Below are 19,633 nucleotides of genomic sequence, written 5' to 3' on the forward strand. Positions count from 1 at the left end.
AACTGAAATCATGTACCACCTGATAGGATGCAAACAAAAGAACACAGAATCATACATGTGATACTCCTGCTAAAAACATAACTGTATTTCATCATGATGAAACATCAGGCAAATCCAAATAAGGGGTCATTCTACAAAGTAACTGGCCTGTTATATTCAGAAGTTATCAAAGGTATGAAACTCAGGGAAAGACTGAGTTACTATTTGAGACTTAAAAAGACCAAAGAGGCCCAGGTGGGGTGGCTCACGCCTGTAATCCCAACACTTTGGGAGGCTGAGGCAGGCAGATCACTTGAGGCCAGGAGTTCAAGAGCAACCTGGCCAACATGGCAAGAGCCTGTTTTTACTAAAAGCACAAAAAAATTAGCTGGATGTGGTGGTGCAAACCTATAATCCCAGCTATTCGGGGGCTGAGGCACAAGAATCACTTGAACCCAGGAGGTGGAGGCTGCAGTGAGCCGAGATTGCACTACTGCACTCCAGCCTGGGTGACAGAGCGAGACTCTGTACAAAAATAAAAATAAATAAAAAGGCCAAAGAGTCAAAATGCAGCTTGTGATTATTTTGCTATAAAGAATATGTCTACAAAAACATGAATGGGTTCCAAAGACCAGAAAGTAATAATGCATCGCTGTTAATTTCCTTATTTTGATGGCATAATGTATATTCCCAGGAGAATTTCCTTCTTATGGGAAATTCTGAAGTATTCAGGGGTGACAGCATATTATATTGGTAAGTTACTTGCAAATGGTTTAGGGAAGGAAGAGCTCTTTTGTACTATTCTGCAATCTGTAAGTTTTAATGCTTTTAAAATTAAAAACAAAAACAAGGTTTTTAAAAATGAACTTCCAAAGCACTAAAAAAAAAACAAAAAGTACATTAATATAAAGATTTTCTTTGCACAGCATCAAAAGCAGAAACAATAAAGAGTATTTGCATAAATGACCTCAAAAATGTAAACTTCTGCATTAGAAAAAATTAACCTGCTAGAATCCCAACAACTATGAAAATGTAATAAAATTAAAAACCAAACCTTAAATTATGGGAAAAAACACGCACAACAAATATGTAAGACAAAATAATATGATCTCTAAAACACTTTGTAAAAAAATTATAATATTAAAACAAACAGATATGGAAAGGTCAATTAACATACATGAATAATCTTCAAAAAAAAAAATACTTTAAAATAATTAACCTTACCAGTACTCAAATAAACTCATTCAAACATTTTAATATTTTTTTTACTAGAAAGAATAGCAAAGTTTTTAAAAGGGTAACACAGTGTACCTAACCTAATATAGAGTTATGAGCAATGTCACATATAGCTAATACACGGTAACTTCTAGAGGACAGTTTCACACAACGTATTTACTGAAGCTTCCAAAATGTCCACACACTTTTACACAGATGCTAGCAGTGTATACTAAATGCCAGACACCAAACTAGGCCCTTCAACCACAAAGGGTTGCTTAAATTTACAGTTTGTTAAATCTCATGATATTCTATATTACAGACTAAGTATCTATTAAAAATACAGCAGAAACACAATTTATTGACACCCAAAAGATGCTGTGTAAGTTTCAAAAGCAAACAAAAAATATAAGCAAAAACAATTCAATTTTTTTGTAAGTACATACTATAAGCAAAAATACACAGGAAAAAACCTGGATGAGCTTGAATAAGAAGATTATGAATGATTTTTGTCTTATATGTATTTACTTGTATGTATTTTCAAGTTTTTAAAATAAATATTAATTACATAATAAAAAGTTTTTTTACACAAAAACATTTAAAATCTTAAAGCTGGCTGCTATTTCTTCCAAGGATGGAATGTGTACCTTCAATTAAATAGTAAAACTATATCTAAAGGCACACTGGGTAACAGTGAAACCTAAAATGGAGAGGAGAATAAAACAATAATATATATGTACTAAATGAAGAAAAATATACAGGAAAAAAGCAAACTTTTTTTTTTTAAGGTGAACAATAAAAACCATATCTTGGGGTACAAATAACTTTGGCAGGGGAGACAGGTAACATTCTAATATAGGACTGTTTCTCAAAAAAGAATGTGATACATTATAATGAATATTATGCAAAATAATAATTCAAATTTAACAGACTCTTGATACTTGAAAGAACAAAAGAGGTAGATAATTCATAAAGGGCCCATCTCTAAGGATTAAAATATCCTGTAAATCGTAGAATACTAAATACCTAGGTTACTATAAAAGGTAAGACAGTTTTGCTTGCTTTGTACTCCTGTGACCTTAGTAACATATTAACAACATTTTAATAACCGTAGTTTGGTGTAGTAATTTTTTTTCCAAATCTCCCCTGAATTTGATGGAGACCTGTAATTTTAAAAACACAAAAACTTCCTTTCTAATTCCCAGCAGTGATATTCAAACAGTAATAAAATAATATCCACTGTACCTTATTATAACGATCATGCGGAACAGACTGTAAAACAATTGGTTCCATTGTGGAAACATTGGCAAATTGTACCTCTGGAATATACAGGGCACAAACCACATGGGCCCAACCTAAAAATAAATAAATAAATGTCATACTTTCAGTTTTATCAAAAGCAAATTAACATCATTAACTTCCTTAACAGATCCCTCAAATGTCTGTTGAAACAAACACACAACAAGGACATTAACAAATTCTCATTGCTGTCTTACTTCCATTGCTTGAGAATACTCAAACCACTACTAAAAAAAAGCATTCTTAATCATTTCCCCAGTTATGATGTACAGTAATATAAATAAAGGGAAACATTCATAAATTCAGATGTCGGCAATAACACTTCTTATACAGGTGACCAAATATTCACATCAACACTACCTCTGAGAACCACTATAAAAAGAGTTTTTAAAAGTTTAATACTTATGATAAAATTTAATAATCTTAATCATTTTAAATGTCAACATGAAATTATTTTTATCTTAGTGTCAATATTTTTAATATTAGTAATAACAATCATTTCACTATTTTAATTTGAAATGTGTTAAATTTCATATTAAATATATATGTATATATTTTTTGAGACAGAGTTTCACTATTGTTGCCCAGGCCGGAGTGCAACGGTGCGATCTCGGCTCACCGCAACCTCCGCCTCCCGGATTCAAGCAATTCTCCTGCCTCAGCCTCCCAACTGAAGGTATTAAAGAGCTGATATGATAGTGAGGAGTTTCTGGGCTAAAACTGGAAGAGAATGAAAGTCCTAGGTACAGTTTTTGGCCACTTTTGCCCAGGGAACATTTGTCTATTTCAGAGAAAGCAGTGGTGAGGATGAAGGGAACTTTTTTTTTTTTTTTTTTTTTGGAGAGAGAGTTTCACTCTTGTGGCCCAGGCTGGAGTGCAACGGTGCAATCTCGGCTCACTGCAACCTTTGCCTCCCAGGTTCAAGCAATGCTCCTGCCTCAGCCTCCCAGGATTACAGGCGTGCACCACCACACCTGGCTAAATTTTGTATTTTTAGTAGGGGTGGGGTTTCTCCATGTTGGTCAGGCTGGTCTTGAACTCCCGACCTCAGGTGATCCACCCAACTCAGCCTCCCAAAAAGCTGGGATTACAGGCGTGAGCCACTGCGCCCGGCCTGAAGGGTACTTTTGACAAACTCAGAGGCCTAATAGTACAGGGATGTACATTCACAAACAACCAAGAGAAAAAGGGAACAAGTAAACCCCTCTCCTTTCAGATGCAACACTGAAGGGCAAACCAGGGGTAAGAATAAGCTAAAAGTACACAGACCCTCAAAGAGACTACACCAGGGCTCTGACCATCTCAAAATCTGAAATTTGACCAAGATAATCTTAAATTACAACCCCTAAGGCACCAAGCAGATGCAAATATACATCTATCCTCTCTAAAAGAAAACAGTTATCATCTTGGCTACAAATAATTTCTACCCTTTTTTTTTCTGAGACAAAGCCTTGGTCTGTCACCCAGGCTGGACTGCACTGGCATGATCTCGGCTCACTGCAACTTCCTCCCAGTTCAAGCAATTCTCCTGCCTCAGCCTCCTAAGTAGCTGGAATTGCAGGTGCCCACCACCACAGCTGGCTAATTTTTGTATTTCTAGTAAAGATGGGGTTTCATTATGTTGACCAGGCTGGTCTCGAACTCCTGACCTCAAGTGATCCGCCAGTCTCAGCTTCCCAAAGTGGTGGGATTACAGATATAAGATGCCACACCCAGCCTAAACTTTCTTAATTACATATAATTTCCAGCACAGTAAGTACCAAACACATGACAGACAAGACAATATGAACAAAAATAAGGAGAAACAAGAAAATCAAAACAGATCAGTATTTGAGTTATCAGATAAAGATTTTAAAGTAAGTATGCTTACTATGATCAAGTACACACAAGACAAAATTCTAAATTGATGCAAAGAACTGAAAACTATAATACTAAATTAAAATTCCACAAGTAAAGCGGAAATGTAGAAATCAGTCAGGCACAGTGGCTCACATCTGTAAGCCCAGTACTTTGGAAGGCTGAGGTGGATCAGGAATTCAAGACAACCCTAGGCAATAAAGTGAGACCCCCATCTCTACAAAAAAAAAATAATGAGCCAGGTGCAGCGGCATGCACCTATAGTCCCAGCTACTCAGGAGGTTAAGGTGGGAGGATTGCTTGAGCCCAGGAGTTGGAGGTTGCTATGAACTATAATTGTGCCACTGCAATCCAGCCTCGGTGATAGAGACCCTATCTCAAGAAAAAAAAAAAAAAAAAAAAAATCAATGGGTGGGATTAACAATGGTTTAGACATGGATGAAAAGAGAATTAGTACGAACAAAACAGGTCAGAAGAAATCCAGAATGTTAGCACAAAACACAAAAGCAAGAAATACAAAAAATGGAATAAGACACATGAAAAATGTAATAGGCAGATGGGTCTAACACACACGTAATCAGAGTCTCAGAGAAATATAAGAGAGAAAATGGCATGAAAGCAGTATCTGAATTGATAATACCTAAAAAATTTCCAGAACAGAAGACCCAAAGCCACTGACTTAAGAACCACTATAAATCAGAGTAATATAAGATATACACCAAGGGACATTAATAAAACTACAGAAAACTAAGGGAAAGAAATGAAAATCTTAAAGACAAAAGGCAAATTATCAAACAAAAAACTAGGTAGCTAAATAAAGCCAGAAAACATTTTTTTAAAAAAAGATTTCCGCCAGACGTGGTGGCTCAAGCCTGTAATCCCAGCACTTTGGGAGGCTGAGACGGGTGGATCACGAGGTCAGGAGATCGAGACCATCCTGGCTAACCCAGTGAAACCCCGTCTCTACTAAAAAAATACAAAAAAAACTAGCCGGGCGAGGTGGCGGGCGCCTGTAGTCCCAGCTACTCAGGAGGCTGACGCAGGAGAATGGCGTGAACCCAGGAGGCGGAGCTTGCAGTGAGCGGAGATCCGGCCACTGCACTCCAGCCTGGGCGACAGAGCGAGACTCCGTCTCAAAAAAAAAAAATAAAATAGGGCCGGGCGCGGTGGCTCAAGCCTGTAATCCCAGAACTGTGGGAGGCCGAGACGGGCGGATCACGAGGTCAGGAGATCGAGACCATCCTGGCTAACACGGTGAAACCCCGTCTCTACTAAAAAATACAAAAAACTAGCCGGGCGAGGTGGCGGGCACCTGTAGTCCAGCTACTCGGGAGGCTGAGAAAGGAGAATGGCGTAAACCCGGGAGGCGGAGCTTGCAGTGAGCTGAGATCCGGCCACTGCACTCCAGCCCGGGCGACAGAGCGAGACTCCGTCTCAAAAAAAATAAAAAAATAAAATAAAATAAAATAAAATAAAGATTTCCATTAAAGGGAACACCAAACAATTTTCCTTGAGTAACAGGAAAATGATTCCAGAAGGAAGTTCAGAACTGAAGAAAAATATAAAGAGCGATAAACATGTAGGTACATTTAATATATGATGAACATATGGAACAATAATGCCTTCACACTCATTTATAATACAAATGACCATTAAATATTAAAAGACTGGAAAGGTTTGTGAATGTACGCAGCTTTCGTATAAAACTATAACAAAGACTGGAAAAGGAACAGATAAAAGAAGTTTATATGGTTTCATTCTACATTTCGTGTTAAGTGATACACACAGGCCGGGTGCGGTGGCTCATGCCTGTAATCCCAACACTTTGGATAGCCAAGGTGGGCAGATCACTTGAGGTCAGGAATTTCAGACAAGCCTGGCCAATATAGCGAAACCATGTCTCTACTAAAAATACAAAAATTAGCTGAGTGTGGTGGTGTGTGCCTGTAGTCCCAGCTACTCAGGAGGCTGAAGCAGGAGAACTGCTTGAACCCGGGAGGTGGAGGTTGCAGTGAGCCGAGATAGTGCCACTGCAGTCCAGCCTGGGCAACACAGCAACAGTCCGTTTCAAAAAGAAAAAAAAAAAAAGTGGTACACTCAGTAGACTGAATTTACTGATAAGAAAATTATAATCCCTACCACAACCACTATATAGATAAATATAAATACTTGAATATATATAGGAAGAGATATGGCCAAGAAGGCAATTTAAGGCAATTTAATATAATTAATTAAATTTACATGCAATACTAACCAGTTGCATTGTTAAACTGACTAAAATACAGCACTAAAAAATAAACACAGAAACAACAAAGAGAAATAAGAAATAAGAGGGAAAATCAATGTTAAGAACAAATAGCAGACTTCTACTTCTGTCAAAGACAGACTAAGATGTTCAAGAGAAAGCCACAAGGGAAACTGGAAAATGTCTTGAACAGAATGGCAACAAACATGAAATTTATCAAAACTTGAGATGTAGGCTGGGGGCAGTGGCTCACGCCTGTTAATCACTTGAGCTCAGGAGTTCGAGACCAGCCTGGGCAACATGGTGAGACCCTGTCTCTACAACAAATACAAAAAACATTCACTGGATAAGGTGGCATGCACCTGTACTCCCAGCTACTTTAGGGCCTAAGGTAGGAGGATCGCTTGAACCCAGGAGGTCGAGGCTTCAGTAAGCCGGGATCACACCACTGCCCTCCAGCCTGGGTGACAAACTAAGGCCCTGTCTCAAAACAATAACAACAGCAAAAAAAAAAAAAACAACAAAAACAAAAACAAAAAAACACAACTTCTGGGATTCAATAAAAGCAATAGAGAACAACTTACAGCATATATATTTTCATTAGAAAAGAAAATCTAAATTAAAAGACCTAAGGTTCCACCTTTATAAGTTAGAAAAGAAGAGGAATATATAACACATAGTAAGTAGTAGGAAGGAAATAATAAAGAGCAGAAGTTTAACAAAATAGAAAACAGGAAGATGAAATAAAAATTAACAAAGCCCAAAACTTTCTTTAAAAAGGTCAACAAAATTGAACAATTCTATTTGGACTGGTCAAAAAAATAAAAATAAAAACAAAGAAAAAACCAGAACACAAATCACCAACATCAAGAATAACAATGAGGTAATTACTGCCAATGCCAGCAAAATTAGCAAAATAATAATAAAGTACTATTGGTGGCCAGGCGTGGTGGCTTGCACCTGTAATCCCAGCACTCTGGGAGGCCAAGGCTGGTGGATCACCTGAGGTCAGGAGTTCAAGACCAGACTGGCCAAAATGGTGAGATCCTATCTCTACTGAAAACACAGAAATTAGCTGGGCGTGGTGGTGCCTGCCTGTAATCCCAGCTACTCGAAGGCTGAGGCAGAGAATCACTTGAACCCGGGAGGTGAAGTCTGCAGTGAGCCGAGATCGTGCCACCACTGCACTCCAGCTTGGGTGACAAAGCAAGACTCCATCTCAAAATAATAATAATAATAATAATAATAATACTATTGGCAACGTCAGTCCAACAATTTCAGCAACTTATACAAAGTAGTCAAATTTCTTGGAAAAATAGAGGCGCACGCAAATGAATTGACTTAAGTAATACAAAAATAGGCCAGGCCCAAATGGCCTGAGGGAGGGAGGGAGGGAGGGAGGGAGGAGAGGGAAGGAAGGAAGGAAGGAAGGAAGGAAGGAAGGAAGGAGGAAGAAGGAGGGAGGAGGAGGGAGGAAGGAGGGAGGCGTGATGGCCTGGCCGCATGGGAGGCATGGAAGGGAAAAGTCAAGGTTCCCACACTTACAGGAAGGGCAAATGGCCCTTTACCTTCCCCTTTGACATAGGGTAGGGGAAGGGTAAGGGGCCAAGGACTCCATCGGTAGTTTACAAGAATGTCCCTATACTTTTGCCAAAAAACGAATTTATCAAAAATTTTCCCAGAAAAGTTTCAGTTTCTCACAAAGTTCTATATAGAATTCAAAGAAAAATAACACCAAATTTACACAAACTGTTTCATTTTAAGTGACCAGCATAATCCTCAACAAACACCTGACAAAACCACTATAATTCTTAAAGAAACAGAGAATTAAAGTACATGACAAAAATAAAATGTATGTCAGGAGATTGGCAAGTGAATTTACAGTATCCTAAGAGTTTTAGAGGATTCAGAAAGGAAAAAAGCACATAGTAACATTAACTTTTTTTAAAGCTAATAGGGTAGAATGGAACGAGTGAAACAAATCAGAATAGGAAAGACAAACACAAAACATTTAATAAGATGGAAGGTTTATACCAGGTGCAGGGATTCCAACACTCTCAAAGCTGAGGCAGGAAGATCACTTGAGCCCGGGACTAAAAAGCTACAGTGAGCTAGGATCCTGCTACTTGCACTCCAGCCTGAACTACAGAATGAAAACCTATCACTTAAAAAAAAAAAAAAAAAAAAAAAAACTTCGGAATAGTGAAGGTCTTTCTAACAACTCAAAATGCAGATGTCATGACAGATTAATAAACTGAAAAAATTAAAGTCAAAAACTCACGCATGGTAAAAAAAAAATTTTTTTTAAAGCACAATATAAATAAAGACTAACCAGATGGGTAAAAAGTAGTCCAATTCATATCAAAACAGCATAATAATATATGAGGGGCTCCTTATGAACACTCCAATAAATCAAACTAAAAAGATCAACAACTGTGGCTGGGCACGGTGGCTCACACCTGTAGTCCCACCAGTTTGGGAGTCCGAGGTGGGTGGATCCTATCTCTACTAAAAGTAAAAAAATCAGCTGGGCATGGTGGCACGCGCCCATAATCCCAGCTATTCAGGTGAGTGAGGCAGGAGAATCCCTTGAACGGGGGAGGGAGAGGCTGCAGTGAGCCAAGATCAAGTCACTGCACACCAGCCTACGTGACAGAGGGAGATTGTCTCAATAAACAAAGAAAAAGATCCACAACCAAGTCAAAAAGCAGACCACAGAAGAGAAAAAACAAATTGCTCTTCAAACTATAAAAAGATGTGAACTTCACTAGTATTAAGAGAAATGCAAAACTACTGCTTGGATATACAAACTTTTACCTGTTAGATTACCAAAGGTATGAAGAACAGCTTTTTTATTCATATATTGGTAAAACTGGGAACATATATTGATAAAACTACAGGGTGAATAATTTCAGACTATCTATCAAAATTAACTGCAAAACTCCTTTGACCCAATGTTTCCACCTATGGAAATTAATAATCCTGTAGATATACTTGTAAACAAGCAAAATGACATATATACAAGAGTTAGTCACCAAAGTAAATCAAAAAGTGCATCAACACTGACTGATTAGATATTAGATAACATGGGCCAGGCGCGGTGGCTCAAGCCTGTAATCCCAGCACTTTGGGAGGCCGAGACGGGCAGATCACGAGGTCAGGAGATCGAGACCATCCTGGCTAATACGGTGAAACCCCGTCTCTACTAAAAAATACAAAAAACCAGCCGGGCGACGAGGCGGGCGCCTGTAGTCCCAGCTACTCGGGAGGCTGAGAAAGGAGAATGGCGTCAACCCGGGAGGCGGAGCTTGCAGTGAGCTGAGAGCCGGCCACTGCACTCCAGCCTGGGCGGCAGAGCAAGACTCCGTCTCAAAAAAAAAAAAAAAAAAAAAAGATATTAGATAACATGGTTAAAAAGAAAAAAAAAGCTCTATACTGAAAACAAGATAAATTGTTCATGCCGGGTACAGTGGCTCACACGTATAATCTCAGCACTTTGGAAGGCTGAGGCAGTAGGATCATTTGAGGTCAGGAGGTCAACACCAGCCTGGCCAACATCGTGAAACTCCACCTCTACTAAAAATATAAAAATGAGCAGGGCGTGGTGGCACATACCTGTAATCCCAGCAACTTGGGAGGCTGAAGCAGGAGAATCACTTGAGCCCAGAAGGTGGAGGTTGCAGTGAGCTGAGACTGCACCACTGCACTCCAGCCTGGGCGAATGAGCGAAGCTTCAAAAAAACAGAAAATCAAAGAAAAAAGAAAAGCAAAGTCTCAAAAAAAAGAAAAAAAAATAAGATAAATTGTTCAGTGAAAAAAATTAAGACGCAGAAGAGAGTATATAATATTAACCAATTTGTATAAAGATGGAGGGAGTAATTAAGTATTTGTCTGTTCACATTTGAATATGCAAAAGAAACCTAGAAAGATATGTAAGAAAGTAGTAATTACATGGTAGCAGGAAAGCTATTGATAAACTGGGCAGATGGGGAACAGGAATAACAAGAAGAGTTTTCAATATATTTTTAAATTTTCTACAATCTGACTATATAACATAGTCTGAAGACCCAACTGTAAAATATATATAGCTAACCAAAATCATTGTATTTTTACCTTTTATTTACTGACACCATTACTCTAATTTATGCCAAAACTACTTTAGAGGTGGCTACCCAAAATGGAGAAGAGTATAGTAACAGTAGCTAAACCTCTACTTTTTTTAGCTGCCTCATCATATATGCCATGGTCTAATAAACTCATGTCTACACATTTCAGAATAGTACTGAGCTATAGAAAAATATGATTTCTCTGACAAAGATAACTGAAAGTGGAGAAGAAAATGAGTAATACACAAGGGTCCATAGGAAAGTATGACAAAATGTGATACAGAAGTCAGCATTTCTTTTTTTTTTTTCTTTTCTTTTTTTTTTTGTTTTGTTTTTTGGAGACAGGGTCTCATCCTCACCCATCCCAGGGACTGAAGTTCAGTGGTGTGACCATGGCTCATTGCAGCCTCGACCTCCCAGGCTCAAGCCATCCTCCTGCTCAGCTTCCCAAGTAGCTGGAACTACAGGCATGTGCCACCATGTGTAACTAAGTCTTTTTATTTTTATTTTTTATATTTACTTTTGCAGAGACCAAGGTCTCCCTATGTTGCCCAGGCTGGTCTCAGACTCCTATGCTCCAGTGAGCCTCCTATCTTGGCCTCTCAAAGAGCTAGGATTACAGGTGTTGGGCAGCACACCCAGCCTAAAAGTCAACATTTCTTTATATTCAAGCAACAAAGATCCTCAGAGTTAAATAAAATTAGCATTCACTAGAAACATCATCTGTCTAGAGATACACAAAAGAGAAAAAAAGAATCTAAAACAACAGATTTTAGGTCTAACCACCACAACAAAAAAATGTGGCTCATTTTTTAAAAAAAAAAAATCTTAACATAAGAAACTATATCCATTTTTAAAAACAGACTTTTTTTTTTTTGGAGACAATCTCCTTCTGCCACGCAGGCTAATGAGCAATGGTTCAATCTTGGCTCATTGCAACCTCTGCCCCCCGAGGTCAAGCGATTCTCCTGCCTCAGCCTCCCAAGTAGCTGGGACTACAGGCACGCACCACCACACCCAGCTAATTTTTCTATTTTTAGTAGAAACCAGGTTTCACCACGTTGGCCAGGCTGGTCTTGAACTCGACCTCAGGTGATCCGCCTCCCTCGGCCTCCCAAAGTGCTGGGATTACAGGTGTGAGCCACTTCGTCCAGCCAAAAAAATAAGAATTTTAATTAGAAGTATGTATTTAATAGATCATTCTGCATAAAATAGCCAATGCTTAAGTTTGTTCACAAAGTAGAAAACTTGTGGGTCAATACAATAAGGATTCATAAATTATAGCCACTACTGTTAAAAATGAGTAGAAAACCCTGTTTAATTTGATGAAATAAAATAAACTACCAGGTATCTGAAAATACTCCACTGCCCCAGTTTTCAATAACATTTTTTTCAAGAAATCTCTGCACTTACCCCCATTATCTGTTCTTTTTAAAGCTCCATCCTTATGGGGACAAAGTTCACATCTCTATAAAAAAAAAAGAAACAGGTAATGAATAAATATTTCAGATTATCCAAAATGTAGTATCTTCCCTGCAACTTCAAAACTACTGAAAATGTGAGAGCAGCATTTGTACTATTTGTCCCCCAAGAATATTTCAGAACATTCTTCACAAACAGTTGTTCTCGATGACATGTGATCTCCTTCAGAGGACAAGTAATTTTTTTAAAGTACATTTTAACTTTTAAACACCTGCCATGAGCCAGGCGCGGTGGCTCACGCCTGTAATCTTAGAACTTTGGGAGGCCGAGGCGGGTGGATTACCTAAGGTTGGGAGTTCGAGACCAGCCTGACCAACATGGAGAAACCATGTCTCTACTAAAAATAAAAAATCAGCCAGGCGTGGCGGCACATGCCTGTAATCCCAGCTACTGAGGAGGCTGAGGCAGGAGAACTGTTTGAACCCGGGAGGCGGAGGTTATGGTGAGCCAAGTCACGCCATTGCACTTCAGTCTGGGCAACAAGAGGGAAACTCCATCTAAAAGAAACCAAACAAACAAAAAAAACTCCTGCCACAGTTTTTTAAATCTTACATCAATAAAAACATAAAGATGCTGGGATCATTTACCTGGAGAGTGGGAGGAGAAACAAAAAGGTCCTCTCAACACAGGAATGGGGCAAGGCTTTTAATATCTGCCTGTTATCTGTTTACTTCCTGTCTTACGGTCACAGCGAGGATGACTGCCATCAAGTAGGTCTGGTTTCTCTTAAAGAGCCAAACTCAAGAACGTAGAATTTTAATTTAAGTGGCAAGAAATGATTTCATGTATGCTGATTTCCCTTCTGAAAGGTATTAGGCTAATCAGCTATTATTATTCAAAGACAATGGTACTCAAATTTTATTGTGGATCCCTCTCCCTCCCATGCTCAGAATTTAAAACCAAAAATAAATGTAGAGCCAGCACTACCACTTCTTATGAAACACAGTAAGTTTCAATGGCATTGTCTTACTATCAAGAATATGTTCCTGAACGTCACACTTGAGCATTATTTATATCTCACTTTGTTTCCAAAAGAGGTTTTGCAGCACACAATATAGTAATATAGGCCGAGCACAGTGGATCACACCTGTAATCCCAACACTCTGGGAGGCTGAGGTAGGCAGATTGCTTGAGCCCAGGGGTTCAAGACCAGCCTGGGCAACATGGCAAAATCCCACCTCTACAAAAAACACACACACACACACACCACACACACACACAAATTCGCTGGGTGTGGTGGTGGCACACCTGTAGTAGAGCTACTCAGCAGGCTGAGGCGGGCAGATCAATTGAGCCCGGAAGGTCAAAGCTGCAGTGAGCCACGATTATGCCAATGCACTCCAGCCTGGGTTACAGAGTAGACCCTATCTCAAAAAAACAAACAAACAAACAAAAAGTGTGTGTGTGTGTATATATATATATATACACACACACATATATATACCTATATGTGTATGTATGTATACATACACACACATTATATACATATATACACACACTTTACATATATACACACACTATATATACACATCCTACATATAAATATATATACACTTACATATATAAATTACAACAAAAAATTAGAGTAGAAAATTAAGTTGCAATAGTTTTAAAAATACAGAAAGTATAAGCCATAAAAGCCTACTGAGGCCGGGTGCAGTGCCTCACACATATAATCGCAGCACTTTCGGAGGCCAAAACAGAAGGACCATTTGAGGTCAGGAGTTCGAGACCAGCCTCAACAGCAAAGTGAGACTTCATCTCTACAAAAAATAATTGTTTAAGAAATAGAGCCTATTGGCCGGGCACAGTGGCTCACGCCTATAATCCCAGCACTTTGGGAGGTGGATCATGAGGTGAAGAGATCAAGATCATCCTGGTCAGTGTGATGAAATCCCATTTCTACTAAAAATACAAAAATTTAGCTGGGTGTGGTGGCATATGCTTGTAGTCCCAGCTGAGGGAGGCTGAGGCAGGAGAATTGATTGAAACCAGAAGGCGGAGGTTGCAGTGAGCCGAGATTGTGCCGGCCTGGGCAACAAGAGCAAAACTCCATTTCAAAAAAAATAAAATAGAACCTATTAATAAAGTTTGGATATTTGTGCCTCCAAATCTCATGTAAAAATTTAATCCCAATGCTGAAGGTGGAGCCTAGCAAAAGGTGTTTGGGCAGATCCCTCGTGAATGTCTTGGTGTTTTCCTTGTGGTAATGAGTGAGTTTCTTGCTGTTGTTAGTTCACGTGAGATCTGATTGGTAAAAAGAGCCTGCCATCTTGCTCCCTTCTCTCACCATGTGACACTCTTGGTCCCCATTCCCACTCCCCCATGAGTAAAACTTTCCTCAGACCAAAGGTGTTGGTGGTATGCTTGTACAGCCTACAGAACTGTGAACCAAATAAACCTCTTTTCTTTATATTAATAATCTACCCAGTTTCCGGTATTCCTTTAATCTAAAACAGACTAATATCGCTATATTTCTTGCCTTTCAGTATTTCACTCTCCTGATTTTCCTATTACCTCTTTGCCAGCACCTTTCTGATCACCCTATCAAACCTTAAATTGGTGAAGTTCCTCAGGGCTCTGGCCTAAGATGTCTCACTATTTCACGTGAAACACTAGGCAATCTTATTCATTGTCCAAATTTCCATTACCAATAAATTATAAAAATAACAGTGACTCCCAAACTTTATCTATTTGTATCTGTCCTTAGGTTCAGGTATAAAACTCTATATACTACGTAAACACTTTATTTTATTTTGAGACGGAGTCTTGCTCTGTTGCCCAGGCTGGAGTGCAGTGGCTCGATCTCGGCTCACTGCAACCTCCACCTCCAGGGTTCAAGCAATTCTCCTGCCTCAGCCTCCCAAGGAGCTGGGATTACAGGTGTGTGCCACCATGTCCAACTAACTTTTTCTATTTTTAGTGGAGATGGGGTTTCGTCATGTTGCCCAGGTTGGTCTCAAACTTCTGGCCTCAAGTGATCCACCCACCTCAGCCTCCTAAGTGCTAGGATCACAGGCATAAGCCACCGCACCCAGCCTACATAGACACCTAAAACACTCCACAATTTATGACAAAACCTGCTCTTCCTGCTCTTTCCATATATTGGTAATGATATTTTCAATGACCCATTGCTCATGCAAGACACCTAGTGGTCATAATCTTTGACCACTTCATACCTTACTCCCTAACCTCACTTTTAATCCATAACTGTATTGTGCCCTTCCTCTTCCTCAAAAGTGGTGAGATGTGCCTATCTCTCTCCATCTCCACTATTACCCTACTTAAAGCCAGCATCACCTTTCATCAAGACCACTTCAGTCACCTTCTAAATGCAGTAATCCCCCAATCATCCATGGGAGAAACATTCTAAGAACCCCAGTGGATATCTGAAACAACAAATGGCACTAGTAAGCACTTGATTCTGTTTTTTTGCTATACATACATACCTATAAAAAAGTTTAATTTATAAATTAGGCACAGTAACAGATTAACAACAATAATAAAATAGAACAGGCCGGGTGTAGTGGCTCACACCTATAATCCCAGGACTTTGGGAGGCTGAGGCGGGCAGATCACCTGAGGTCAGGAGTTTGAGACCAGTCTGGCCAACATGGTGAAACCCCATCTCTACTAAAAATACAAAAAAATTAGCTGAATGTGGTGGCACACACCTACAGTCCCAGCCAAGCAGGAGGCTAAGGCACAAAAATTGATTGAACCTAGGAGGTTGCAGTGAGCCAAGATCATGCCACTGCACTCCAGCCTGGGCAAAAGAGAGAGACCCCACCTCAAAAAAATTAAAAAAAAAAAAAAATTACAACAATCTACTACAAGAAAAGTTATGTGAATGTGGTCTCTCTTAAAATACAGTCTGCCTAACAACAACAGTATATACAATGCTGGTTCCATGAGATTAAATGGAACTGAAAAACTCCTATTGCCTAGTGACGTAATGATATAATAGCCATAGTAACATGACAGAGTAATTTTTAAAACAAATTTAGTGTACATTAAGTGTACAATGTTTATAAAGTCTACAGTAATTGTAGCAGTCCATTATCTCACTGCTATAAAGAACTACCCGAGACTGGGCAATTTATAAAGAAAAGAGGTTTAATTGACTCATAGTTCCACATGGCTGAGGAGACCTCAGGAATCTTTCAATCATGGTAGGAGGGGAAGCAAGCATGTCTTATATAGCAGCAAGCAAAAGAAAGAGAATGTGGGCTGGGCGCGGTGGCTCAAGCCTGTAATCCCAGCACTTTGGGAGGCCGAGACGGGCGGATCACGAGGTCAGGAGATCGAGACCATCCTGGCTAACATGGTGAAACCCTGTCTCTACTAAAAATACAAAAAACTAGCCGGGCGACGTGGCAGGCACCTATAGTCCCAGCTACTCGGGAGGCTGAGGCAGGAGAATGGCATAAACCCGGGAGGCGGAGTTTGCAGTGAGCTGAGATCTGGCCACTGCACTCCAGCCTGGGTGGCAGAGCGAAACTCCGTCTCAAAAAAAAAAAAAAAAAAGAAATAGAATGTGTACATAGGAAAAAACTGCCACTTTCAAAACCATCAGATCTCAAGAGAATTCACTCACTATCATGAGAATGGGATGGGGGAAACTGCCCCCATTATCCAGTCACCTCCCTCCTTCAACACATAGGGATTACAATTCGAGATGAGATTCGGGTGGGGATACACAGTCAAACCCTATCAGTAGTATACAAAAATGTCAAAGGCTTTCACATTCACTCACCACTTACTGACTCACCCAGAGCAACTTCTAGTCCTACAAGCTTCATTCATGGTAAAGCCCTATACAAGTACAATTTTTTTTTTTTAATCTTTCATACCATTATTTTAGCTGTACCTTTTCTATGTTTAAAAACACAAATACTTACCATTATGTTAAGTTGCTTACAGGATTCAGCTATGAAATGTACAAGATTGCAGCATAGGAGCAACAGGCTATATACCATGTAGCCTACGTACGTACTAGGTTACAAAGTATAGCTTTAAGAACATTCTAAGATGATTGTGCAATGATGAAATCACCTAATGAGGTATTTCTAAGAACATACCTCCCTCCTGCATTACACAACACATGATTCTACCTCACCGTACTCTACCCACCTATTTTCAGAGGGGTTGACCATGGGTAACTAACTAAGGAAAGCAAAACTGCAGATAATGGAAAATGACTGTAGTCTCCTAATATTCACTCTTAACCAACTATCACCAATCTGCAGAAGGAACTTTTCACAAAACAATGAACTTCAGAAATGCAAATCCAAATATACCACTGCCCACTAAAAAACACTTCAAAAGGCCGGGCGCGGTGGCTCAAGCCTGTAGTCCCGGCACTTTGGGAGGCTGAGGCAGGCAGATCATCAGGTCAAGAGATCGAGACCATCGTGGCCAACATGGTGAAACCCCATCTCTACTAAAAATACAAAAATCATCTGGGTGTGGTGGAGCACCTGTAGTCCCAGCTACTCAGGAGACTGAGGCAGGAGAATTGCTTGAACCTGGGAGGCGGAGGTTGCAGTGAGCCAAGATCACACCACTGTACTCCAGCCCAGTGACAGAGCGAGACTCCATCTCAAAAACAAAAAACAAAACAAAACAATGAAAACACTCCAGTAGTTTTCCTGCATCATATAACCCTTTCCTATCTCCACAAGCTTCCCTCTTTCCAACATTTCACGTTATGGGCAATGCTGGCTTTTTCTTCTTTCAATTCTATAAATTCTCCACAGCTCATTCCCACTTCAGAGGCTTTTAATGGATTGTTTTTACTCTAAATGGAGTATTATCATTCACTACACCCTCTTCTGCAGCTGGATAACTTCTATTTATCCTGCAGGTCCTTGCTTAAAGTAAAGTCACTTCATCAAAGACAAGGTCTCTGAATCTCCGGATGAGGTTAGGTGACATATTATGATTTACTTATGCTTTCCTTCTTGAGATATATTACAATTACAATTAACTATGCAATTAAGTTAACTCCTCTGCTAGATTACAAGCTCCATGTTATGGCTGTAGCTAGCCACCCCTAACATCAGACACAGTCTCCAGGCACAGTAACTCAAGAACTACATGATGAAGGGATAAAGGGAACAAAATCACAAACATCCCATTGATGCTATAACCAAAAAGAAAAAAAGAAAAAAAAAATTGAATTTAAAAAAACAGGCCAGGTGCGATGGCTCATGCCTATAATTGCAGCACTCTGGGAGGCCAAGGCGGGCAGATGACATAAGGTCAGAAGTTCAAAACCAGCCTGGCGAACATGGCGAAACCCCATCACTACTAAAAATACAAAAATGAGGCCGGGCACCATGGCTCACACCTGTAATCCCAGCACTTTGGGAGGCCAAGGCAGGTGGATCACGAGAGATCAGGCCATCCTGGCCAACATGATGAAACCCTGTCTCTACAAAAAATACAAAAATTAGCTGGACATGGTGGCACATGCCTGTAGTCCCAGCTACTCGGAAGGCTGAGGCAGGAGAATCACTTGAACCTGGGAGGTGGAGGTTGCAGTGAGCTGAGATCACACCACTGCACTCCAGCCTGGCGACAGAGCAAGACTCCAGCTCCAAAAAAACAAAAAATTTAGCCAGGCGTGGTGGCAGGCACCTGTAATCCCAGCTGCTCAGAAGGCTGAGCCACGAGAATCACTTGAACCTGGGAGGCAGAGGTTGCAGTGAGCTGAGATCAAGCCACCGCACTCCAGCCTGGGCAACAGAGCGAGACTGTCGTCAAAAAAAAAAGTCAATATTCATTTTTGTATGATTTCGATGACACCATAATCCTATTCTTTTGGACAGCAATTAAGCAGTATGAATCAAGAAAAAATCCAATTTAATTACTTCACTTCTAGAGAACCAAAGCAAATAATGTAAGATACAGCATTTATAAATTACCTTTGTGTCTTTTATATCATTTATATACTTTACTTTCAAGACATGAGTATGTAGGTACAAAGATATTTTATATAACCATTTATAACCAAAAAACTTTTTTATAAAAGTCTGGCTGGCTGCAGTGGCTCTCACTTGTAATCCCAGCACTTTGGGAGGCCGAAGTGGGTGGATCACTTGAGGTTAGGAGTTCAAGACCAGCCTAGGCAACACGGTGAAATCCCATCTCTACTAAAAATACAAAAAATTAGCTGGACGTGGTGACGCGAGCCGGTAGTCCAGCTATTCGGGAGGCTGAGATGGGAGGATCACTTCAGCCCAAGGGGTCGAGGTCACACCACAGAACTCAAGCCTGGGTGACAGAGTGAGATCTCATCTCAAAAAAAAAAAAAAAAAAAAAAAAAACAGGGCTTCAGGGACCCACAGTACAGTACCAAAAGGTCTTACATGCATAACCAAAGGCCTAAAAAAGAAAAGAGAAAGAATATGAGGCAGGAAAAAAAATTTTGAAGAAATGATGGCTG

The 19,633-nt window shown here is 39.8% G+C and overlaps 1 protein-coding gene across 3 annotated transcripts in view; it reads right to left on the reverse strand.

Annotated features, from left to right (window-relative positions):
* Positions 1 to 2,121: 2,121 nt before the first annotated feature.
* Positions 2,122 to 19,633, reverse strand: part of LOC104659067 (protein AF-10-like) — a 68,379-nt gene continuing 50,867 nt past the window's right edge. The window contains exons 4-5 of one of the 3 annotated variants that reach the window (XM_030940586.1): positions 12,115 to 12,169; positions 2,122 to 2,549 (exon numbers count right to left, since the gene is read on the reverse strand). In XM_030940586.1, the coding sequence (XP_030796446.1) occupies positions 2,389 to 2,549; positions 12,115 to 12,169 (216 nt within the window). In that variant the 3' untranslated portion in view covers positions 2,122 to 2,388. The remainder of the gene's footprint in view (positions 2,550 to 12,114; positions 12,170 to 19,633) is intronic. The other 2 variants (XM_030940585.1, XM_030940584.1) reach the window with 2 other exon arrangements.

Source organism: Rhinopithecus roxellana, chromosome 11 (genome assembly GCF_007565055.1).
Source record: "Rhinopithecus roxellana isolate Shanxi Qingling chromosome 11, ASM756505v1, whole genome shotgun sequence".
NCBI lineage: Eukaryota > Metazoa > Chordata > Mammalia > Primates > Cercopithecidae > Rhinopithecus > Rhinopithecus roxellana.